Genomic DNA, 19,389 nt, shown 5'->3' with positions numbered 1-19,389 from the left:
TAGGGGCAGTACCCCCTACCCGCGATCTAACCATCGCGAACTGCTCCTAAGCGATCCAAGAGCGCCTTAGCCCGCTGTCCCAAAAGATTTTGGGTCGAAACATTACCATTTTGGAAAAACTTCTCGGTAGTCGAAGCCTACAAGTGTTGAAACACTTGTGCTTCGCTTCTACGAGAAAAATACCCATAAAATCATAAAAATTAGGAAATTCACAGAATGTTACAGTATGCATATTTTTCATAAAAATACTAATTGAAACTCGTACTCGCTTCGCACGTGGCTCTGATACCATTGTTGGACCTTTCGGGCCGCGAAAACCGCGTTTTCGCGTCGCGGAAACCCCGAATCACCCATGCCACTAGATCTCGTGCGAAGAAAACTTACGAAAAATACGAGTACGAGTTTAAACGTCGATCTACAGTAGATCTACAAAGGGAAAGCCTTATACCTTTGAAGCGTGCCCTCGCAAATCCCGCTCGTCCAACGGTACGCCGGATCTCGAAGTTGTCAACATAGACAACTCTCTATATGTATCCACACAAGCAAGAGATGGAGAATAATCTCTAAGGATGTGCTAGCAACCTTAGAGATCAGTAGGGAGGAGAGGGAGAGCAAGAAGAAAAACTCAAGAGGAAGAAGAAGATGGAGTTACAACCACTTGAATGAAAAAATCAATTTTTCATCCACACTAAAAGTGCCCGGTCACTTCAAGTCATGTAACCCCCATGGAATATCAAGAGTCAAGTCTCTTGATCTCCTCCATGAGGTGGCATTTGGTCAAGTCAAACTTGACCAAATGAAGAAGCCTTGATGATGTGGCATTGGTAAAGTCAAAGTCAAGTCAAAACTTGACTCTTCATCTTCTTACCTAAGTCAAGTCAAACTTGACCATTTCTTTCCCTTGGTTGATCTAATCTAACCATTGGTTCAAGTCAAATTTAATTTAATGAATCTCCATTCATTGAATTAAATTAATTAAATGAGTCTAAGTCCAAATTAGACTCACTTAACACATGAACCAAATTGAGTCCAACTCAATTAGCTTACTTTGGATTACTCTTAATCTAATTTGGTTCATCATATGAACCTAATCATTAAAGTTCATCAAATGAATCTAATCTCCATATAATTGCCCTTAGTGTATGACCCTATAGGTTCTTGTAACGTTGGCAATGCCCCTAAACCCATTTAGGAGCATAAATAATGAGCGGTATCTAGCAACACATCATTACTACCCAAGTTACAAGAATGTTGAGATCCAACATCACCTTGTGACTACTAGTTGTAACTCCTCACAATATATGACAAGTGTCCTTCTATCCTAGACATCTAGATTGATCAATATGAGGCATAGACCGTGTCATCCTCTAATCAATCTAAATCTTGAACTCCAAGTAGACTCACTCGATCAAATGAGATCAATATCTCATATTGACTCATTTGGGCATTGCCATGCACTTAGTGGTCTCACTCTATCAAGAATACCGATGACACTCCCATCATATGGGAGGGATAGATCCCATCTACATCACTCGCATCCCTCCGCATAATTTGTTACATATCCAGTAATCGCCTTTATAGTCCACCCAGTTACGGGTGACGTTTGACGAAATCAAAGTACATAACTCCTTATCTAGGGAACCATGGTGACTTTAGGTCTAAGGACTAGTAGTCACATGAGAAAGTATATGACACTCATATAACGATCCATGATACTTTCTCATGGCGGGTCATTCAGTATACATTCTCCAATGCATACCCATGTGTCAACTTGATATTTCTATATCCATGACTTGTGAGATCAAGTCATCGAGTTGACCTATATGCTAGTCTTATTGCATTAACATTGCCCCTGAATGTTAATACTCGACTAGGAATGTTTAAGAGTAGTATTCCCTATATCATCTCACTATCGGTTCAACTAACCGATTGATATAGGTGAGAACCGTCTACTCAAGGACGTTATTATACTTAGTTTATTTGGCACCAATACAAGTAAGTATAATAACCAAAAACCAAATGCCTTTATTTATATAGAATATGATACAACAAGTCCAAAATACAATCATCAAATGATTGGCTCTAGGGCTCTAGCTAATACTTGAAAGGACAGAAACTAATTACTCTATTTATTATATTGTGCTAACACTTGTCTTGTAGGGTATTTGGACTAATACATTTGTTGCAGGGCAAGAAAACAAGTAAGTAAGCAAGCTGCCTTCGGGTGAACAGTACTCGAGGGCGCCCTCCATGGCTATGCAAGGCACCTCGGTACTATTCATGGGAGGCGCCTTCGATGGCTATGGAAGACACCCTCCACGGATAAAATTTGACTTTGCTACGGATAAGTGCCAAGGAAATCGGGATAGCTTTTGCCTCATTGGAGGCGCCTTCCATGACTATTAGAGGCGCCCTCCAAGCCCTTTGTATGACATCTCGAGTAGGCACTTATACAACAACTCCATACGAATTACTGTGCATTCATTCAAGCTTCCGACTGCTCCCGATTGCTGCTACGACTCTACTACAAAGCTGCTGAGTCCGACGACTGATCCGAGGAGTTCCAGTCGCACTCGACAGATAGACATCAACACAAGAAGAGCTCTCATTTTAATTCATAAGACTGTTAGTAACTTTGTCTTTGTACTTAATTATTATAAAATGGCAAGTGCAGTGTGTTACACTTGACCTAACCTTTTTGTACTCGATTCTCTCTTCTGGGGGTACCGGAAAATGTTTTTAGTGGATTGTCGATCAATAAGTCTGCAGGGTCTAGGCCTTGGAGTAGGAGTCGCCGAAAACTCCGAACCAAGTAAAAACCGTTTGTGTTTTCTTGTGTCTTGGCTTTTTACTTTCTCATTTTCATTTTTCACTACGTATTCTGCTTTTAATTTTTAAAAGAAAACAAGTTTTAAAAAACCACGTGATTCACCCCCCCTCTCATGTGCCTCACGATCCAACAAATGGTATCAGAGCAGGTACTACTTTGAATTGGTGCAACTACTAATCAGTCAAAGGGAGTCCTTTTTAAAAGCAAAATTAAATATCATTTTCGTTCAAAAATTATTCTTACGCCTTTCATTTTTTCCCTCCATTTTTTTTAAAAATTCACTTCAATTTTTTTCACCATTAATTTAAATTGATAAAATAATCATTCTGATAAATTTTGACATCATACTTTTTATTATTATTTTATTATTTTTAAAATTTTTTGATGAAATATCTTTAATTCTTTACCTTTAATTGCATTGGCATAGTAATTTTGTTTTAAGTCCCTGGATCTGATAGATATAAGTTTTTTTTTAATAAAATTATTTCATGAGAATTTTTGTATCTGATGAATGTTTTTGTTTTTTATTTTTAATTTGTACCCTGAAAGTAGTACACGGGGATCTCCAAGACGCAATCAAAGTATATGCTCGGCATTTCCTGGAATCTTGACGGATTCTTCCCCAAGAATTTTACTCTGTGGGAGTAGATTCTCAATCTGGTAGCTGAATCTCCGAGAATATATAGTTCCAAATAAGAGAGAAAGTCCATGATTGGTTAATCAAGCTAGAAGATAACCAGTCAGATAGAATGGGCTGAGCTGGGTATGTACCAAATCTAACGGAGCACTCTCATTGGCCCCAGCAAATTCCAGAAAATCTCCACCTCGCACTCGTGTCCATATCGCTCACCACTACCGTGCTCTTACATACGCCTCCTGCGGCCTCCATTCCTTGTCAATTCCTTCCACCAGAAGCTCAGCCACACCTGCAACCACAACAGACATCCACAGATGGCGGTAGCAACTCTCACGGCAGCTTCTTCTCGTGCTGCCACCGTCGTCAGCACCTTCCTCGGCCAAACCCGGCCATCAAACGGCCACTCCCTCAGAGATTTTGTTCCCGTGGGAAAAGGAAAGTTCACCATGGTAAGCTTAAACTTTTTTCAATTTACCAAGGAATTATCACAAACAGATGCGCGGCGCGTGTATGATTGCTAACGGTGAATCATATTCAGGGGAACGAGCTGTGGTACGGCCCGGACCGTGTTAAGTACCTGGGACCTTTCTCGGCTCAGACACCGTCGTACCTCACCGGCGAGTTCCCCGGCGACTACGGGTGGGACACCGCGGGGCTGTCTGCTGACCCGGAAGCCTTCGCCAAGAACCGTGCTCTGGAAGTGATCCACGGGAGGTGGGCGATGTTGGGGGCGTTTGGGTGCATCACGCCGGAGGTGCTGCAGAAGTGGCTGCGGGTGCAGTTAAAGGAGCCAGTGTGGTTCAAGGCCGGGTCGCAGATCTTCTCCGAGGGCGGCCTCGACTACCTGGGCAACCCCAACCTGGTGCACGCGCAGAGCATCCTCGCCGTGCTGGGGTGTCAGGTCATCCTCATGGGGCTGGTCGAGGGGTACCGCATCAACGGTCTCCCCGGAGTGGGCGAGGGCGACGATCTGTACCCCGGAGGCACCTACTTCGACCCGCTGGGCCTCGCCGACGACCCTGTCGCCTTCGCGGAGCTGAAGGTGAAGGAGATCAAGAACGGTCGGCTGGCGATGTTTTCCATGTTCGGCTTCTTCGTGCAGGCGATCGTGACAGGGAAGGGGCCGCTGGAGAACCTGTTGGATCATCTGGACAATCCGGTGGCCAACAATGCGTGGGTTTACGCCACCAAGTTTGCGCCGGGCTCTTAATTCCTATGCTGTAATTTGGCATTTGTAAGAAACAGAGTTGGAATTGATGTGTTGTATGTACGTTGTTCTATCATCGTGCATTGATGTTATTTCATTTTATGCTTCCATTCGGATTGACGGGGTGCTGGGACGAATGTATTCGTCTTTTGCCATAATTTTATGCTTCCATTCAAATTACAAATCTGGTTGCAATGATTTGATTTCAATTTTTCACAGTCCCAATGTAGTAGTAACATTACATGTTACAAAACAAGACAAAATTAAAACAAGCTAGTCATGTGACCTAAGTAATTCCTGTTGGGTCCTTTACTGCTGATGCAACTGAGTGCAGGTAGAATGATGGTATATCATCATTTTCGGCTAAGTCGAGGTTAGAGTTAGACTTCATCTTTTTAAGATGAATTTGTCCCGCACACGGTGCTCACGGAATACGACAATCGTCTTCCAAGATATAACGACTTTTATCTTGCGATAGCAGCACTGCAAATCGCAAGACCTACAAATTGAGGAAGCTTCTTGAACTCTCCAATGCAAGAATGCAATGCTTGCTTTGCTTGGAAGGAAGTGAGTGAATGAATGAATGAGTATGTAAGGAACTTTATTTATACATATGAAAGGGTATAAGAACCTCTTGGTTCAATTAGATCTCATCCATCCATTTCAAAATAGATGATGTAGATCGCATCCTTTTCTAAAAGACATACTATCTCTTCATTAGATGCACCTTTAATCATCAAAAAGGTATTTAAACCTTTTTGATTATTTTTCCATTTATAATTTCTAACAATCCTCCACATAAATGGGAAATAATGCATGCATGTTATCTCACCTAAGGAGAGTTCAATCAATAAGTCAATGCATCGGGAGAGGTAGCTTGTGGCTTTGAACCTTCCATAGTGAAATGCTATCGAGCATACTAGGCTGCGCAGTGAACGTGATGTCTTGAACTGCTCGGCTGTTTGTGTATACTAAGACAATAACACCCACACAAAGATTTATCTCACTTACTTTGAGTTCTCATGGTTGGTTCCATTTTGGCCATGGATACCATCTTGGATTCATGAGTGTTTCATTGAAATAATCAGTTTTCACACTCACATAGGTGACACTTCTATCAAGAGTATCTTACTATACTCCACCTTATAAAGGTATAGAAGTAATTAAAATCATAAGCTTAACCTCACTACATGTGGTAGGATAGCACAAGTTCATCCTAGGATTGGGATGGAGAAAATGATAATATATCTCGTGTGTTGCAACACAACTTCTGTAACTTCGTTGACCCATTGAACCAAGATCTTGGGATCTCCAGTCAACAAGGTTAGGTTACCACTACAATCGTTTTTAGTTGTAGATTTTTAATCTCATTCCTCTCGATGAGCAGTATACTTGATCTCGACTTAGCCCCTTCGTAAGAGAATCTGCCAAATTATCTTTGGACTTGACATAGTTGATTGCAATAACTCTGTTCGAGATCATCTGCCTAATGGTATTGTGTCTACGACGTATATGTCGAGACTTACCATTATACATACTACTCTGTGCCCTTCCAATCGCCGATTGACTATCACAGTGTATAAGTATGGCAGACACGGGTTTCGTCCAGTTCGGGATATCTTCCAAGAAATTTCGCAGTCATTCAGCTTCTTCAGCTGCTTTATCTAATGCTATAAACTAGGATTCCATAGTTGACCGAGCTATGCATGTCTGCTTTGTGGATTTCCAAGATACTGCTCCTCCACCGATTGTGAATACATATCCACTAGTGGATTTGGAAGTTTTTGTATCTAATATCCAATTAGCATCACAATATCCCTCTAAGACAGCGGGATTCTTTCCGTAATGTAATCCATAGTTCATAGTATATTTCAAATATCTAAGAACTCGCATCAATGCTTTCCAATGGGTGTCGTTTGGATTACTCATAAAACGACTCAACTTGTTGACCGTACAGGTAATATCCGGACGTGTGCAGTTTATGAGATACATCAAGCTGCCTGTTATCCGAGAATATTCCAATTGCGATATAGGCTTACCATGGTTTTTCGCTAAGTGTTGACTTAGATCCATAGGTGTTTTCACTGTAGAGAGATTGTTTGCATTGAACCTTTTCAATATTGACTCTACATAATGAGATTGTGTCAAAATTATCCCATCGGATGTCCTGAGAATTTTAATTCCCAATATAACATCTGCTAGACCCATGTCTTTTATATCAAAATTCTTGGTCAACATTTTCTTTGTATGATTACCTCATGATTACTGCCCATGATAAACATGTTGTTTGCGTATAGACAGATCATTACATGACCTTCAGGTGTGTTTTTGACATAAATACATTTGTCACATTCATTTATTTTGAATTCATTTGACAACATTATTTTGTCAAATTTTTCGTGCCATTGTTTAGGCACTTGTTTAAGTCCGTATAACGACTTAACAAGTCGACACACCTTTTTCTCTCTTCCTGGAGCTACGAACCCCTCGGGTTGCTCCATATAGATTTCTTCTTCAACTCACCATTTAATAATGCAGTTTTAACATCCATTTGGTGTATTTCAAGGTCATACAGTGTTGCGATGGCTATCAACACTCATATGGATGTAATCCTTGTCACTGGTGAGTAAGTATCAAAGTAGTCAAGGCATTCCTTTTGCTTGTACCCTTTGGCTACAAGTCTGGCCTTATACTTGTCAATTGATCCATCAGCTTTATACTTGCATTTTAGTATCCACTTACAACCTAATGGTTTGATACCAGAAGGAAGGTCTACTAATTTCCAAGTACAATTATTCATGATGGACTTGATTTCACTATTGACGGCTTCTTTCCACATTGGGGCGTCGGGACTAGAGAGAGCTTCGCTTAATGTTCTTGGGTCCATTTCCGACATAAAAGTCATGAAGTCTGGCCCGAACGATTTCTCAACTCTAGCTCATTTGCTCCAACGTGACTTTTCGCTTTGATTGTCAATAGTCCTTTTATGACAACTAAGTTCAAAAATGTCATTTTCGTTAGAACTTTCGTTGTTATCACTTTGAACATTTCCCTTCTTATTTGGGAATATATTTTCAAAGAATATCGTATTCCGATATTCTATGGTTGTTCCCACATGAATATCAGGAATGTTTGACTTGTGAACTATGAATCGATATGCACTACTATTATGGGCATATCCGACAAATATCACATCGAACGTTTTAGGTCCGATCTTTACTTGCTTTGGCTTAGGTACTTCGACCTTTGCTAAGCACCCCCATACCTTTAGGTATTTGTACGATGACTCGCGACATTTTCATAGTTCATATGGTGGTTTATCGTTTTTCTTGTGAGGGATTTTGTTGATAATGTGGGTTGCTGATAGTATAGCTTCCCCCCACAAGTTCTAGGGTAAGCCTGAATTTATCAACAAGACATTCATCATTTCTTTTAGCGTCCGATTTTTACATTCGGCAACATCATTTGATTGAGGCGAGTAAGGCGCCATTGTTTGATAGATAATGCCAAATTCTGAACAAAACTCATCAAACGGCGTACCATATTCTCCTCCTCTATCACTACGAATTATTTTAATTCGTTTATCAAGTTGATTTTCAACTTATGTTTTGTAGTTTCTGAAAGCTTCTAAGGCTTCATCTTTACTTCTTAAAAAAAAGATATAACAGAACCTCGTGCAGTCATCAATAAAAGTAATAAAATACGTTTTTACCTCTTCTAGTATGCACGAATTTTAAGTCATATAGATCACTATGTATTAACTCTAGAAGAGTTGTTGACCTTTCCACCGAATGAAAAGGTAGTTTTGTCATTTTTACTTCCACACACACTTCACATTTATGTGTTTCGTCAACATTGACGTTTGGCAATAAATTTAACTTGACGAGAAGTTTTAGAGTATTATTATTGACATGCCCAAATTGATCATGCCGCAAATTAAAACACTCAACAATATAGCTGGAAGCTTTTATTTTATTACCATCAAATTCACGGTGTACAATCATTACAATCGTTTTGAACAGACTCTGTTCTAAGTACCCTTTACCTACGAATACATCATTTTTTGTAAGTACAAAGTTGTTTGACTGGAACACTAGTATGAAACCGACCTTTACAAGTGATGATCCAGAAACTAGGTTTTTCCTGTTCGGGAACATGGAGCACATCAATGAGCGTTAGCTCTTTCCCAGACGTCATTTTTAGAACAACTTTCCCAAGTACGACAATTGAGGATGTCATGGAATTGCCCATATAAAGCTTTCTTCCACTTATCGGAGTATACTTGGAGAACATTGCCTTATCAGAACAGATATGATGGGTTGCTCCAGTTTCGATCCACCACTACTTCAGGTTATCCCCCACCGTATTGGCTTGAAACACGATCGCAGTGAGATTCAATTCCATGTTGTCAGAAGTTACGACTTGGTTCGTAGCATCCTTCTGACTCTTGGTTGGTTTCTTCGGGCGTCTGCAATCCTTGGACATGTGTCCTGGCTTTCCGTAGTTGTAGCATGCGCCCTTGAATTTCTTGTCTTTAGCATTCTTTTTGGATAGCTTCGACTTTTTGGCTTTTGGCTCAGTCAGGTTGGACATCTCGTCGACTGCCCGCTTCATTCTTCTGGAGTCAGACATCTTTTGATTATCTTCCTCTATTCATAGCCTCTGGATTAGGTCTTCAAGTCCCATCTCTTTTTGCTTGTGTTTTAGGTAATTTTTGAAATCCTTTTACGACAGAGGGAGTTTCTCGATTATCGCGGCTACTTTGAACGACTCATTCAGCTTTATGCCTTCGACATCCAGATCATGCATTATCAGTTGCATGTCTTGGACTTGAGATGTTACGCTCTTGGAATCTAGCATTTTGAAATTCAGAAATCGCCCGATGATGAATTTCTTCAACTCGGCGCTTTCAGTTTTGTATTTCTTTTCAAGTGACTCCCATAGAGATTTTGTCGTCTCTATTGAACAATACACATTATACAACGCGTTGTCCAATGCATTAAAAACGTAGTTACAACACAGGGAATCTCCGTGCGACCACACATCGTATGCAACCTTACTATCGGAATTACCTTCCGTAGCGGCTGGCAGGTCTTCATGCAAAAATCGTAAGAGGTTTAATGTTGTCAGGTAGAACAACATCTTCTGCTGCCATCTTTTGAAGTTGGCTCCGTTGAACTTTTCCGGCTTCTCTCTGGTTGGAACAGCGGTTGGAACGTCGTTGATTCCAACCATCAGTTTGCACGAAGAAAATTCGTCTTAAAAATGTTGGGTCCTTTATTGTTGATGCAAACTGAGTGCAGGCGGAATGATGGTATACCACCGTTTTCGGCTAAGTCGATACTAGAGTTAGACTCTATCTCTTTAAGACGAATTTTTCTCGCACACGGTACTCACGGAATACGACAATCGTCTCCCAAGATACAACGACTTTTATCTTGCGATAGCAGCACTGTAAATCACAAGACCTCCGAACCGAGGAAGTTTCTTGAACTCTCCAATGTAAGAATGCAATGCTTGCTTTGCTGGGAAGGAAGTGAGTGAATGAGTATGTGAGAGACTTTATTTATACATATGAAAGGATATAAGAACCTCTTGGTTCAATTAGATCTCATTCATCTATTTCAAAATAGGTGATGTAGATCGCATCCTTTCCTAAGAGGCATACTATCTCTTTATTAGATGCACCCTTTAATCATTCAAAAGACATATAAACATTTTTGATTATTTTTTTATTTATAATTTCTAACAATTCCCTCTTAATCCTGTGTAACTACTCCTTTTCTCCATCTCTGAAATGTATATTCAGAAATGGCAGAATTGTTGTTCTGTAATTCAGCGGCAGATCTGAATTAGTGGAGGTTCTCAGACTGGTTTTTGTGATTTTGTCACTCTCATTCAATCTCTTTAGTGAAGAGTCATCCTATTTTCTTTAGATCGTAAAAAAATAATTCTTATGAAAAAGGATGCTAAAGAAAAAGAAAGGTTAAGGGACTATGCTAAAAAATTTTAGGTCAATAAAGAACCAAAAGTTTTATCAAAATTTCATCCTAAATTCTTGAGGATCGACCCTAAATATAATGGACATCTATTATCAGCGCATAGATAATAATAAATGCGGGACTATAGACCCGTATATATACTGAACATTTATCATCATATAGATAATAATATATGCAGGTACAAAATCTATCTCCAACAATCGAAACTCAATAAGTCTAATAAATCTAAATTAAATCATTTTAATAGATTCGATTTGTACTTTTATATATATATATATATATATATATATATATATATATATATATATATATATATATATAAAACTTATAATTAAACTCATCAATTACAAATAATAACCAACAAGGTCATTAGAATCTTGCTTGATTTTGCCGAAATGATGTTATTTGATTTCGATCTGGGTCACAGGCGATAGGTGATCTGATGAGAACAAGCTTTTTAGGTGGATCCGACAAGAGGAGAATGTTTATACGATCACATCGCTTTGTGCCTGGCAATGGAAGCATGTCTTGATCATCTTGAAAATGTTTCCATCTTATGTTACAAACATCGGCCACTATATCTTGGTGACCTCAGGCGAAACTCTCCATCTGTTAGACAATTCTTCGCCTATTGGTCTTCCCAGGTTCGGGGGCGGATCTTCTGGTCCCGATTTCCCTGGTCCGCACTGGTGATATAAAATCACCCGCACGTGTAAAACATGTGCCACGCTCCAACTCGGAAAATCCTCCGCAGCCAAACCCTACGTCGCCTGTAGCCTCCCTCCGAAGCCGTGTCCCTCCCGCGACCTCCCTCCAGCGCTGAAGCCCTAGCCCCATCGCCTCCCTCCAGCGCCGGAGCCCTAGCCCCGTCGCCAGTTGCCATGATTTGTCCTGCAAAATCTGCTTTGTAAAATCTGCCTGATATTTACAAAGGGAGATCTCAAGGAAGTCAGTGAAGAGGTTGCCAAGTACAAGGTATCAACGAAACCTTTTAGCTGGTGTGATGCACTATCGTTTGCACTCCAAACCTTATTTCTAGTTTGGTGGGGAAAGTTCTTTTATTCATGTGTGCGCTAATAATTTCTTTAATACCTAAATTTCTCATTTACATGCTATCATCCTTATACTCAACTGATGATGCGGTGGGTTGAAATAAATTGTTTAATCTATTATATTGTTTGATGCTCTTTAGTTGGTCTTGTTATCTCGCTAACTTCAATATACAATGAACTTGCCACAGCGTTTCAAATTAATGCCATGGTAGTTTATCTTGTGAGAGCATTGGTTGATTCTCTCCATCCTTACTGATTTTGTTTTTTTTTCATAAAATGAATACTTTGGCAATTGCCTCAGGCCAGAATAAAATGTATTAGTAATTATAGATGCTTCTAATTCTATATATCTATCTGTACAGCTGGGAGCTCCTGCTCGTGTTGGACTTGTAGCACCAATTGATGTTATTGTTGGCCTGATATTTACAAAGGGAGATCTCAAGGAAGTCAGTGAAGAGGTTGCCAAGTACAAGGTATCAACGAATTATTGAACACTTTTTTTTCCAACATAATATGGTTGATTTCATATTCAAAATGTTTTTTATTGCTAGGCGATTCATTGATTTTACATTTGCAGATTTATTAATCTGATGCCGCTTTTGTCTAAATATTTATTGTTTGATGCGAATTTAATCTTCTTTTTTTTCCACTGGAACTATATCAAACTATGAGTTGTCCTTGTGGTCACTTTGTTACTTTGTTTTAGACCAAAATTTACACCATCAAACTATGAGTTATCACTTTGTTTTAGACCAAAATTCATTGTTTTTTTCAGCCGGCTCAAAGTAATTATTATGGAGGGTGAATCTACGAGTTGTCGTCATTTGAATTTTAACGAAAATGAAGCTAGTCGGGAAGGGGACTTTGATGTTATTGATGAAGGTAATAAGATTCATATTGGGAATGTATGGAGTTTCAATATATCAAATTTTACTAAATTCATTTTTCTTTGTTTGTTTGATTTTATAGGCTTAAACATTGAAACAGATTTGGATATACCACAAATGGGGTTGGAATTCGATACAGAAGAAGATGCATATCAATTTTATTTGTCATATGCTAAAAAAGTGGGATTTGGTATAAGGAGAGGTAAAATCCACAATGATAAATCCGGTAAATTACTTGATAGAGTTTTTTTATTGTTGTGCCCAAGGCAAAAGAGGAAAAGACAAACGAGATATTTATGTCAAAGCAAGTCGTGATGAAACTAGATTTGGTTGTGAGGCTAAAATGAAGATTAGTAATCGAAGAAGAAGCAAGTTTACTGTGGTGCAATTTGTTAAAGAGCATAATCATTATCTCTCAAGTCCAAACAAAACTCACCTATATAGAAGTCACAGAAATATATCTTTTTCTGCAGCGAAACAGATTGAGATTGCAAGTGATGTGGGAATCCCCCCAAAAGCATCTCATGATCTTATGGTGAGACAAGTAGGTGGGAGGGATAATTTAGGATTTATTCCTGAGGATTACAAAAACTACTTGCGATCCAAAAGAACAATAAATATGAGAGTTGGGGATACAGGAGGTGTATTGGAGTATTTGCAGCAAATGCAGTTTGATGATCCTAATTTTTTTTATGCTATTCAAGTTGATGAAGATGATTTGATTACTAATATTTTTTGGTCTGATGCTAAGATGAGAGCTGATTATGCTACTTTTGGAGATGTTGTTTGCTTTGATACAACCTACAGAAAAAATAATGAAGGTCGACCAATTGCTTTGTTTGTGGGTGTAAATCATCATAAACAATCGATACTTTTTGGTGCTGCTTTATTATATGATGAAACTAGTTTGACTTTTGAGTGGTTGTTTAATACATTAACTAAAGCTATGGGTGAGAAAAAACCAATCACTATTCTTATAGATCAAGATGCAGCAATGGCAAAGGCATTAGCTTCTCTCTTTAAAAGATCTACAAAAAGATTAAAAGAAAGAGATTAGATCTCTTTCCTTATTTGTAGATTGGAAAGATATTTTATTTTTTCTCTCTGAAGAATTATTCACATGTTGAAAATTAAAATTATAGAAATTTCTTTTTATCAACCATGAAGGGATTTTAAAAGGAAATTTTATTTTTTAAAATTTCCAAAGACAAAATAGGAAGTTTTAATTGTTGATTAAAATTATCCTATTTGCTCTAGATGAGGTGGCCGGCCACATACAATTAATTAGGAAAATTTATTTAATTTTTTTTCTTAATTAATTGTTGTCAAGGAAAGTTAAGGAAATTTTATTATAAATAAATTTCCTTATTTGCCAAAGCCAAGGAATATAAAAGAAGGGGTAGGGGTGCCTTCATGGCTAACAACCTCTATTATGTTTCTCCCTCTTTTCCTTGGTGTGGTGGCCGGCCCTTATCTTTCTCTCCTCTCCTCTTGTTGGCCGAAACCTATCTTCTTGGTGGAGCTCTTGTTTGTGGCCGGATCAAGGAAGGAGAAGAAGGAGAGAAGGCAAGTCTCGTCTCTAGCATCCATTGGAGCATTGGTGATGGCCGAATTTCTTCATCCTTGAAATTTATTATGGCCGGTCATCATCATCCTCTTCCTTTCTTCCTCTTTTGTGGTGGCCGAAACTTATCTCTTGCTTGGAGTTCTTGTGGTGGCCGGATACTACTTGGAGAAGAAGAAGAAGAAGGAGAGAAAGCTTGTATCCCTTGGAGCTTGGTTGGTGTTTTGTTCTTCATCCTTGGTGAAGCTTCTTTGTGTTGGCCGAACCTAGCTAGGAGAAGAAGAAGGTGCTTGGTGGTTTCTCATCTCGGAAGATCGTTGCCCACACAACGTCCGAGGTTAGAAGAGGAATACGGTAGAAGATCAAGAGGTTTTTCTACAAGGTATAACTAGTAATTTTTCTTTCCGCATCATACTAGTTATTTATGGAAATAATACCAAATACAAGAGGCTTACGGTTCTAGAATTTCGAATATGTTTTTCGATGTTGTGTTCTTTTGTTTTTTCTTTTCCTTGTGATTTGATTGTTCTTTTCGGTTAACCTAAAGTTATTTTAGGAAATTAAATATTAGCTTTCCATAAAAGGTTTTGTCTAGTCGGTGGTGGTTGCTCCCATATCCAAGAAGGTCATGTGTCTCGCTACGTCAGTACTGGGAACCAATTATGGAAATTAATATTTAATGGAATTAATAACTTAAGGTGATTTGGGTCGAACGTGTTAAGTTCCGCAGGAGATCCAAGTCAAAACCTAAAAGAACAAATAGATTAAGTTTTGGATCAAACGTGTTAAGTTCCGCAGGCGATCCAAAATTTAATTTAAAAGAACACATGGTAGCTAGGAAAAGGTTCAGACCTTTGTACAAAATTTTTGTACAGTGGAACCTCTAGGCTTTCCGAGTAGCAACCAACAGAACTCAAGAAGTGGAGAAGAAAATCAATCAAAGGTTGTGCTAGCAACCACTTTGTTGAGTTTCATCCAAGTGAAGAGAGGAGAGAAGAAGAAGAGTAAGAACACATTCACATACTCATAAAATGAATCAAAAACCCTTTTGTACTCATTCATGAAAATTGACCACTCTTCATCCAATGCATCCAATACATGAGCAATTCAAAATTAACCACTCTTCATCCAATGCATGATCAATTCTAAATTGAACACTCCTCTTCCTTCATGAATTCAAATTTATCAAATCACTCAATGAGTCTAACTCATTAGTCATCAATCTGAATTGACTCAACGAGTCTAATTTGAATTGGTTTCAATCCAATAGTTGGATCAAATTGAATCTAACTCAATGAGTCCAATGAATTAGAATTAATACAATGATTCATCATATAAACCTATATCCAAATCAACTTATTCTTTGTGTGTGACCCAATAGGTTCTCATAATGTTGGCAATATCTCTAAAACTATTTTAGATACATAAATAATGAGTGACATCTAGTAAGACATCATTGCTACCCAAGTGACGAGAATGTTGAGATCCGACCTAACCTTTCCATATATATTATCGTGTATGACTCAATCATTCTATCCTTGATATCTAGATTAATCAATGAGGCATAGACCATGTCATCCTCTTATTAATCTTTGTGTTTCTTGATTTCTAAGTAGACACACTCAATTAAATAAGCTCAACATCATATATTGACTCATTTAACCATGGTTATACATTCTTGTGTCCTACTAATCAAGGGGTCCATAGATATCACTACCGTCATATGGAAGAGATAGATCTCATCTACATCACTCACATCTCTCTGCATAACTTATTGCATACTCAGTGATTGACTTTATTGTCCACCTTGTTACAGGTGATGTTTATCGATATCAAAGTACACAACTCCTTATGTAGGAAACTATAGTGACTTTAGGTCTAAGGACTATTCATACCAATAGTCACATTAGAATATTTATAACACTCATATAACGATCCATGAAATATTCTCAAGGCGGGCCATTCATTATATATTCTCTAATATATACTAATGTGTCAAGCTAATATCTCATATCCTTGACTTGTGAGATTAAGTGATCCGTTAATCTACGTGCTAATCTCAAAACATTAATATTGTTCTTGTATAGTTTGACTAGGAATAGTTAAAAGTAGCGTTCTATATATCTATAATATCCCACTATCAATTCAACTAATTGATATATTGTACACTAGAACCTACTACCCTAGGATATTACTATACTTATTCATTCAACATTGAACTGAATTAAATATAATAACCAACTTTACCTTTTTATTAATTAATAAAATATGATACAAAAATGCCCTATCAATCATCTCATAATTAGTACTAGGGATAATACTAACAGACGTCTCTAATATGTTAGTGATTTCTGAAACTTGGTACATAAAGATAATTTCTCAAAATTAATATTTTATTGCTATCAAAAGATAAATAAACATCTCCCACTGCAACAACCACCACTCTCGTAGCATTGCCCATGTAGACGGTGATCTCCCCTTCATGTAGTTGTTGAGTTTCCTGGAACCCCTATAATGAATTGCAGACATGATCAATGGCTCCCGTATCTACACACCAGGTACTGGTAGATAACACCGCTAAACATGTTCAACAACTAATGAATAAGATATACCTTTATTATTCTACTTTTTGTGAGAACATCCACCTTCCAATATCCAGACTGCTTGTATGTGAAGCACTTGCCCTTCGGCTTCTTCACCCCTGCTTGTGGTCCAGTCCCTTGAGGTCGAATCACCTTCTTTGCTGAACCAACTTGTATCTTTTTCTTCTTCCTGCCTTTCGTCTTAGAAGCAGAAACATTTTCAGCAATATGAATTTGAGAACTTTGACGAAATAGCTCTTCTGCTGCTTGATACTGTCAGAAGTTCCACCAACGAATATGTCCTTTTGTTCATATTATAGTTCAGGCGGAACTGCTCAAAACTCTTGGGTAGTGTTCAGAGAATGATATCGACCTGGGTTTCCCTATCCATTTCAGCTCCAAGGATTTGTATTTCGTTCAAATGAGCCATCATCCTGAGGATATGATCCCTTACGGGTGTGCCCTCAGTCATGGTGGTCATCACCAAGTTTCTCATAGCCTCCTGCCTAGCAGCCCGATTCTGGTGTCCAAAAAGTTCTTTGAGATTTACATCACGTCATAGGCAGTAGGTAAGGCATGATGCTGTGTTGCAGCACATTTGACATAAATGCCAAAATGTAACACTGCGCCATCTCATCTTCTTTGACCCATTTCCTATGTCTGCCAATCTCCTCTTCACTAGAATCGCTATTAGGTTCGTTAGGACATGCCTCAAAAAGTATGAACTTATATTCCTCAGCAGTTAATACAATGTCCAAGTTTCATTTCCAATCAATATAATTGAGACCAGTAAGTTTGTTTTCTTTTAAACTAACAGCAAGAGGATTGAAAGCCATTTTGAAATCTTGAGAATCACAAAATAAGATATTTGGTCAAAACTTTAGAATTTAAAATAATATTGATCCCTCAAACAATATAATTTAAATTCACCAACACCTCAAAACACCGTGAATTTAGTATGCCACGATAGTGTGGACGTATACTAATTCAAACATTTGTAAGAGGAGGTTTTACCCATTAATTTTATTATCTTGTCAACCTAACTTTATGACAAATAAAATTAATAGTTGGTTTATCTTCGGTCACACAAAATAATAGCAGTGACTCTGATGGGGAGGATACTATTAAATGCGCCTAAGTGTATACTATTACTTGATACTTAATCCATTAAATAGAATTGTGTCCCTTCAGATGGAAAAGATCACACAAATCTAAATAATTTCCTATAATCATCCATAAAGGAAGTTTGATCTAGTGATCTGCAAACAAACTCATCTGATGTGGAGGAAGGCACTCAGAGCCAACGCGCAAGTTTGAATGCATCACTTACAAACTGTTAGAGTGTATACTAAAAGTCTAGCTTTTGTAAACATTTATTTTTGAAATAAAAGAATCACATTGGTCAAAAATATTTACATTTATTTGCTAAGTGTAGTTGTTCAATTAATTTATATTGTAGATAACATGGTGAGTGGTGTCACACACAGAAAATCATGTTATCAGTTCTTTATAAATTATAAACAGCTACTCACGACTAAGATGGAAAGGAACAAACCGTTGGAATAGTCATTGTGTAATTAAGTATTAGTTTATCTTGACTAATAAATTGTACTAGCACACTCTAAATGTATTGAGTAGGACCATTTAAGGCAAGTTCTTTTTATACTGACTTAATAAAAGAACGAGACCTTAGTTATTATGGAAGTGTGTGCTCTTAATCCTAATATAATAACAAGCACATATATTTAGTATTTATTTCTTTGACTTATCAAAGGGTGAGATTTAGCTCGATAAATCAATAGGCCAGATAAGTTGGGAAATCATATTACTTATAGTGTGTGTTGTTGATTATAGAAGGAAACTGTGTCCTAGTTATCTAGGTTGAGATTATCCCCAAGAGGAGCTCGTAAGGATTGTCATGTTAAACCCTGCAGGTGGACTTAGTCCGACATGATAGTAAAGTTGAGTGGTACTACTCTCGGAGCTAGATGCTAATTAAATGAGTTGTCAGTAACTCATTAAATTAATGGACATTCGATATCTTAAACACAGGGAGATTAACACACTCATGATAAGAAGGAGCCCATAATATAATTTGGGATTGGTGCAGTAGTGAAATAATAACTCTCTAGTGGAATGAGCTATTGTTGATGAACTTGAGTTGTGTGTTCGGGGCGAACATGGGATACTCGAGCTCGTCGGGAGGCCAAAACCAATTTCTCCTTTAGGTCTCTGTCGTAGCCTCATTAAGTGCCTTAAATGTAACGCCCGAAAATTCTCAAATTATTTTTATAAATATTCTATGATTTTTCTGAAATTTTTAGATATTTTTCCGGAATTTTCCGAGTAGCGGAAGCAGCAAAAATAATTAGAACCGCAAAATAGCTTAGGCGGGAATCGAACCCGAGACCTATGGCTTAGGGATAGTGTTAGTAACCGGTTGAACCCAGCAGGGTCGTGCTGGAAGGAAAGGGAATCAAGTATATTTATAATTGGGTTGGCCGAATTAATCACTTAATATAAATAGGAAGATTAATAGGGTGAAGAGTTATTTTGGTTTTATTTTCCACCGTGACTTCTCCTCACCCTAGCTCTCACGCCGCCTCTTCTCCTCCTCTTCCTCACGCA

The 19,389-nt window shown here is 38.1% G+C and overlaps 1 protein-coding gene and 1 long non-coding RNA gene across 2 annotated transcripts; both read left to right on the top strand.

Annotated features, from left to right (window-relative positions):
* Window positions 1–3,705: 3,705 nt before the first annotated feature.
* LOC122030885 (chlorophyll a-b binding protein 3, chloroplastic-like) lies at window positions 3,706–4,771 on the top strand. The gene is made up of 2 exons (XM_042589934.1): window positions 3,706–3,916; window positions 4,006–4,771. The coding sequence occupies exons 1-2, from the start codon at window positions 3,782–3,784 to the stop codon at window positions 4,675–4,677; spliced, it is 807 nt and encodes a 268-aa protein (XP_042445868.1). The 5' UTR covers window positions 3,706–3,781; the 3' UTR covers window positions 4,678–4,771.
* A 6,812-nt stretch (window positions 4,772–11,583) lies between these two features.
* On the top strand, window positions 11,584–12,993 carry LOC122032360. Its single transcript, XR_006126051.1, has 4 exons — window positions 11,584–11,651; window positions 12,091–12,201; window positions 12,504–12,610; window positions 12,698–12,993. It is a non-coding gene; the product is annotated as an uncharacterized LOC122032360 (long non-coding RNA).
* Window positions 12,994–19,389: the final 6,396 nt, after the last annotated feature.

This window comes from Zingiber officinale, chromosome 11A (genome assembly GCF_018446385.1).
Source record: "Zingiber officinale cultivar Zhangliang chromosome 11A, Zo_v1.1, whole genome shotgun sequence".
NCBI lineage: Eukaryota > Viridiplantae > Streptophyta > Magnoliopsida > Zingiberales > Zingiberaceae > Zingiber > Zingiber officinale.
Note: the sequence above shows the minus strand (reverse complement) of the source record. Positions and strands in the feature narration are given on the sequence as shown.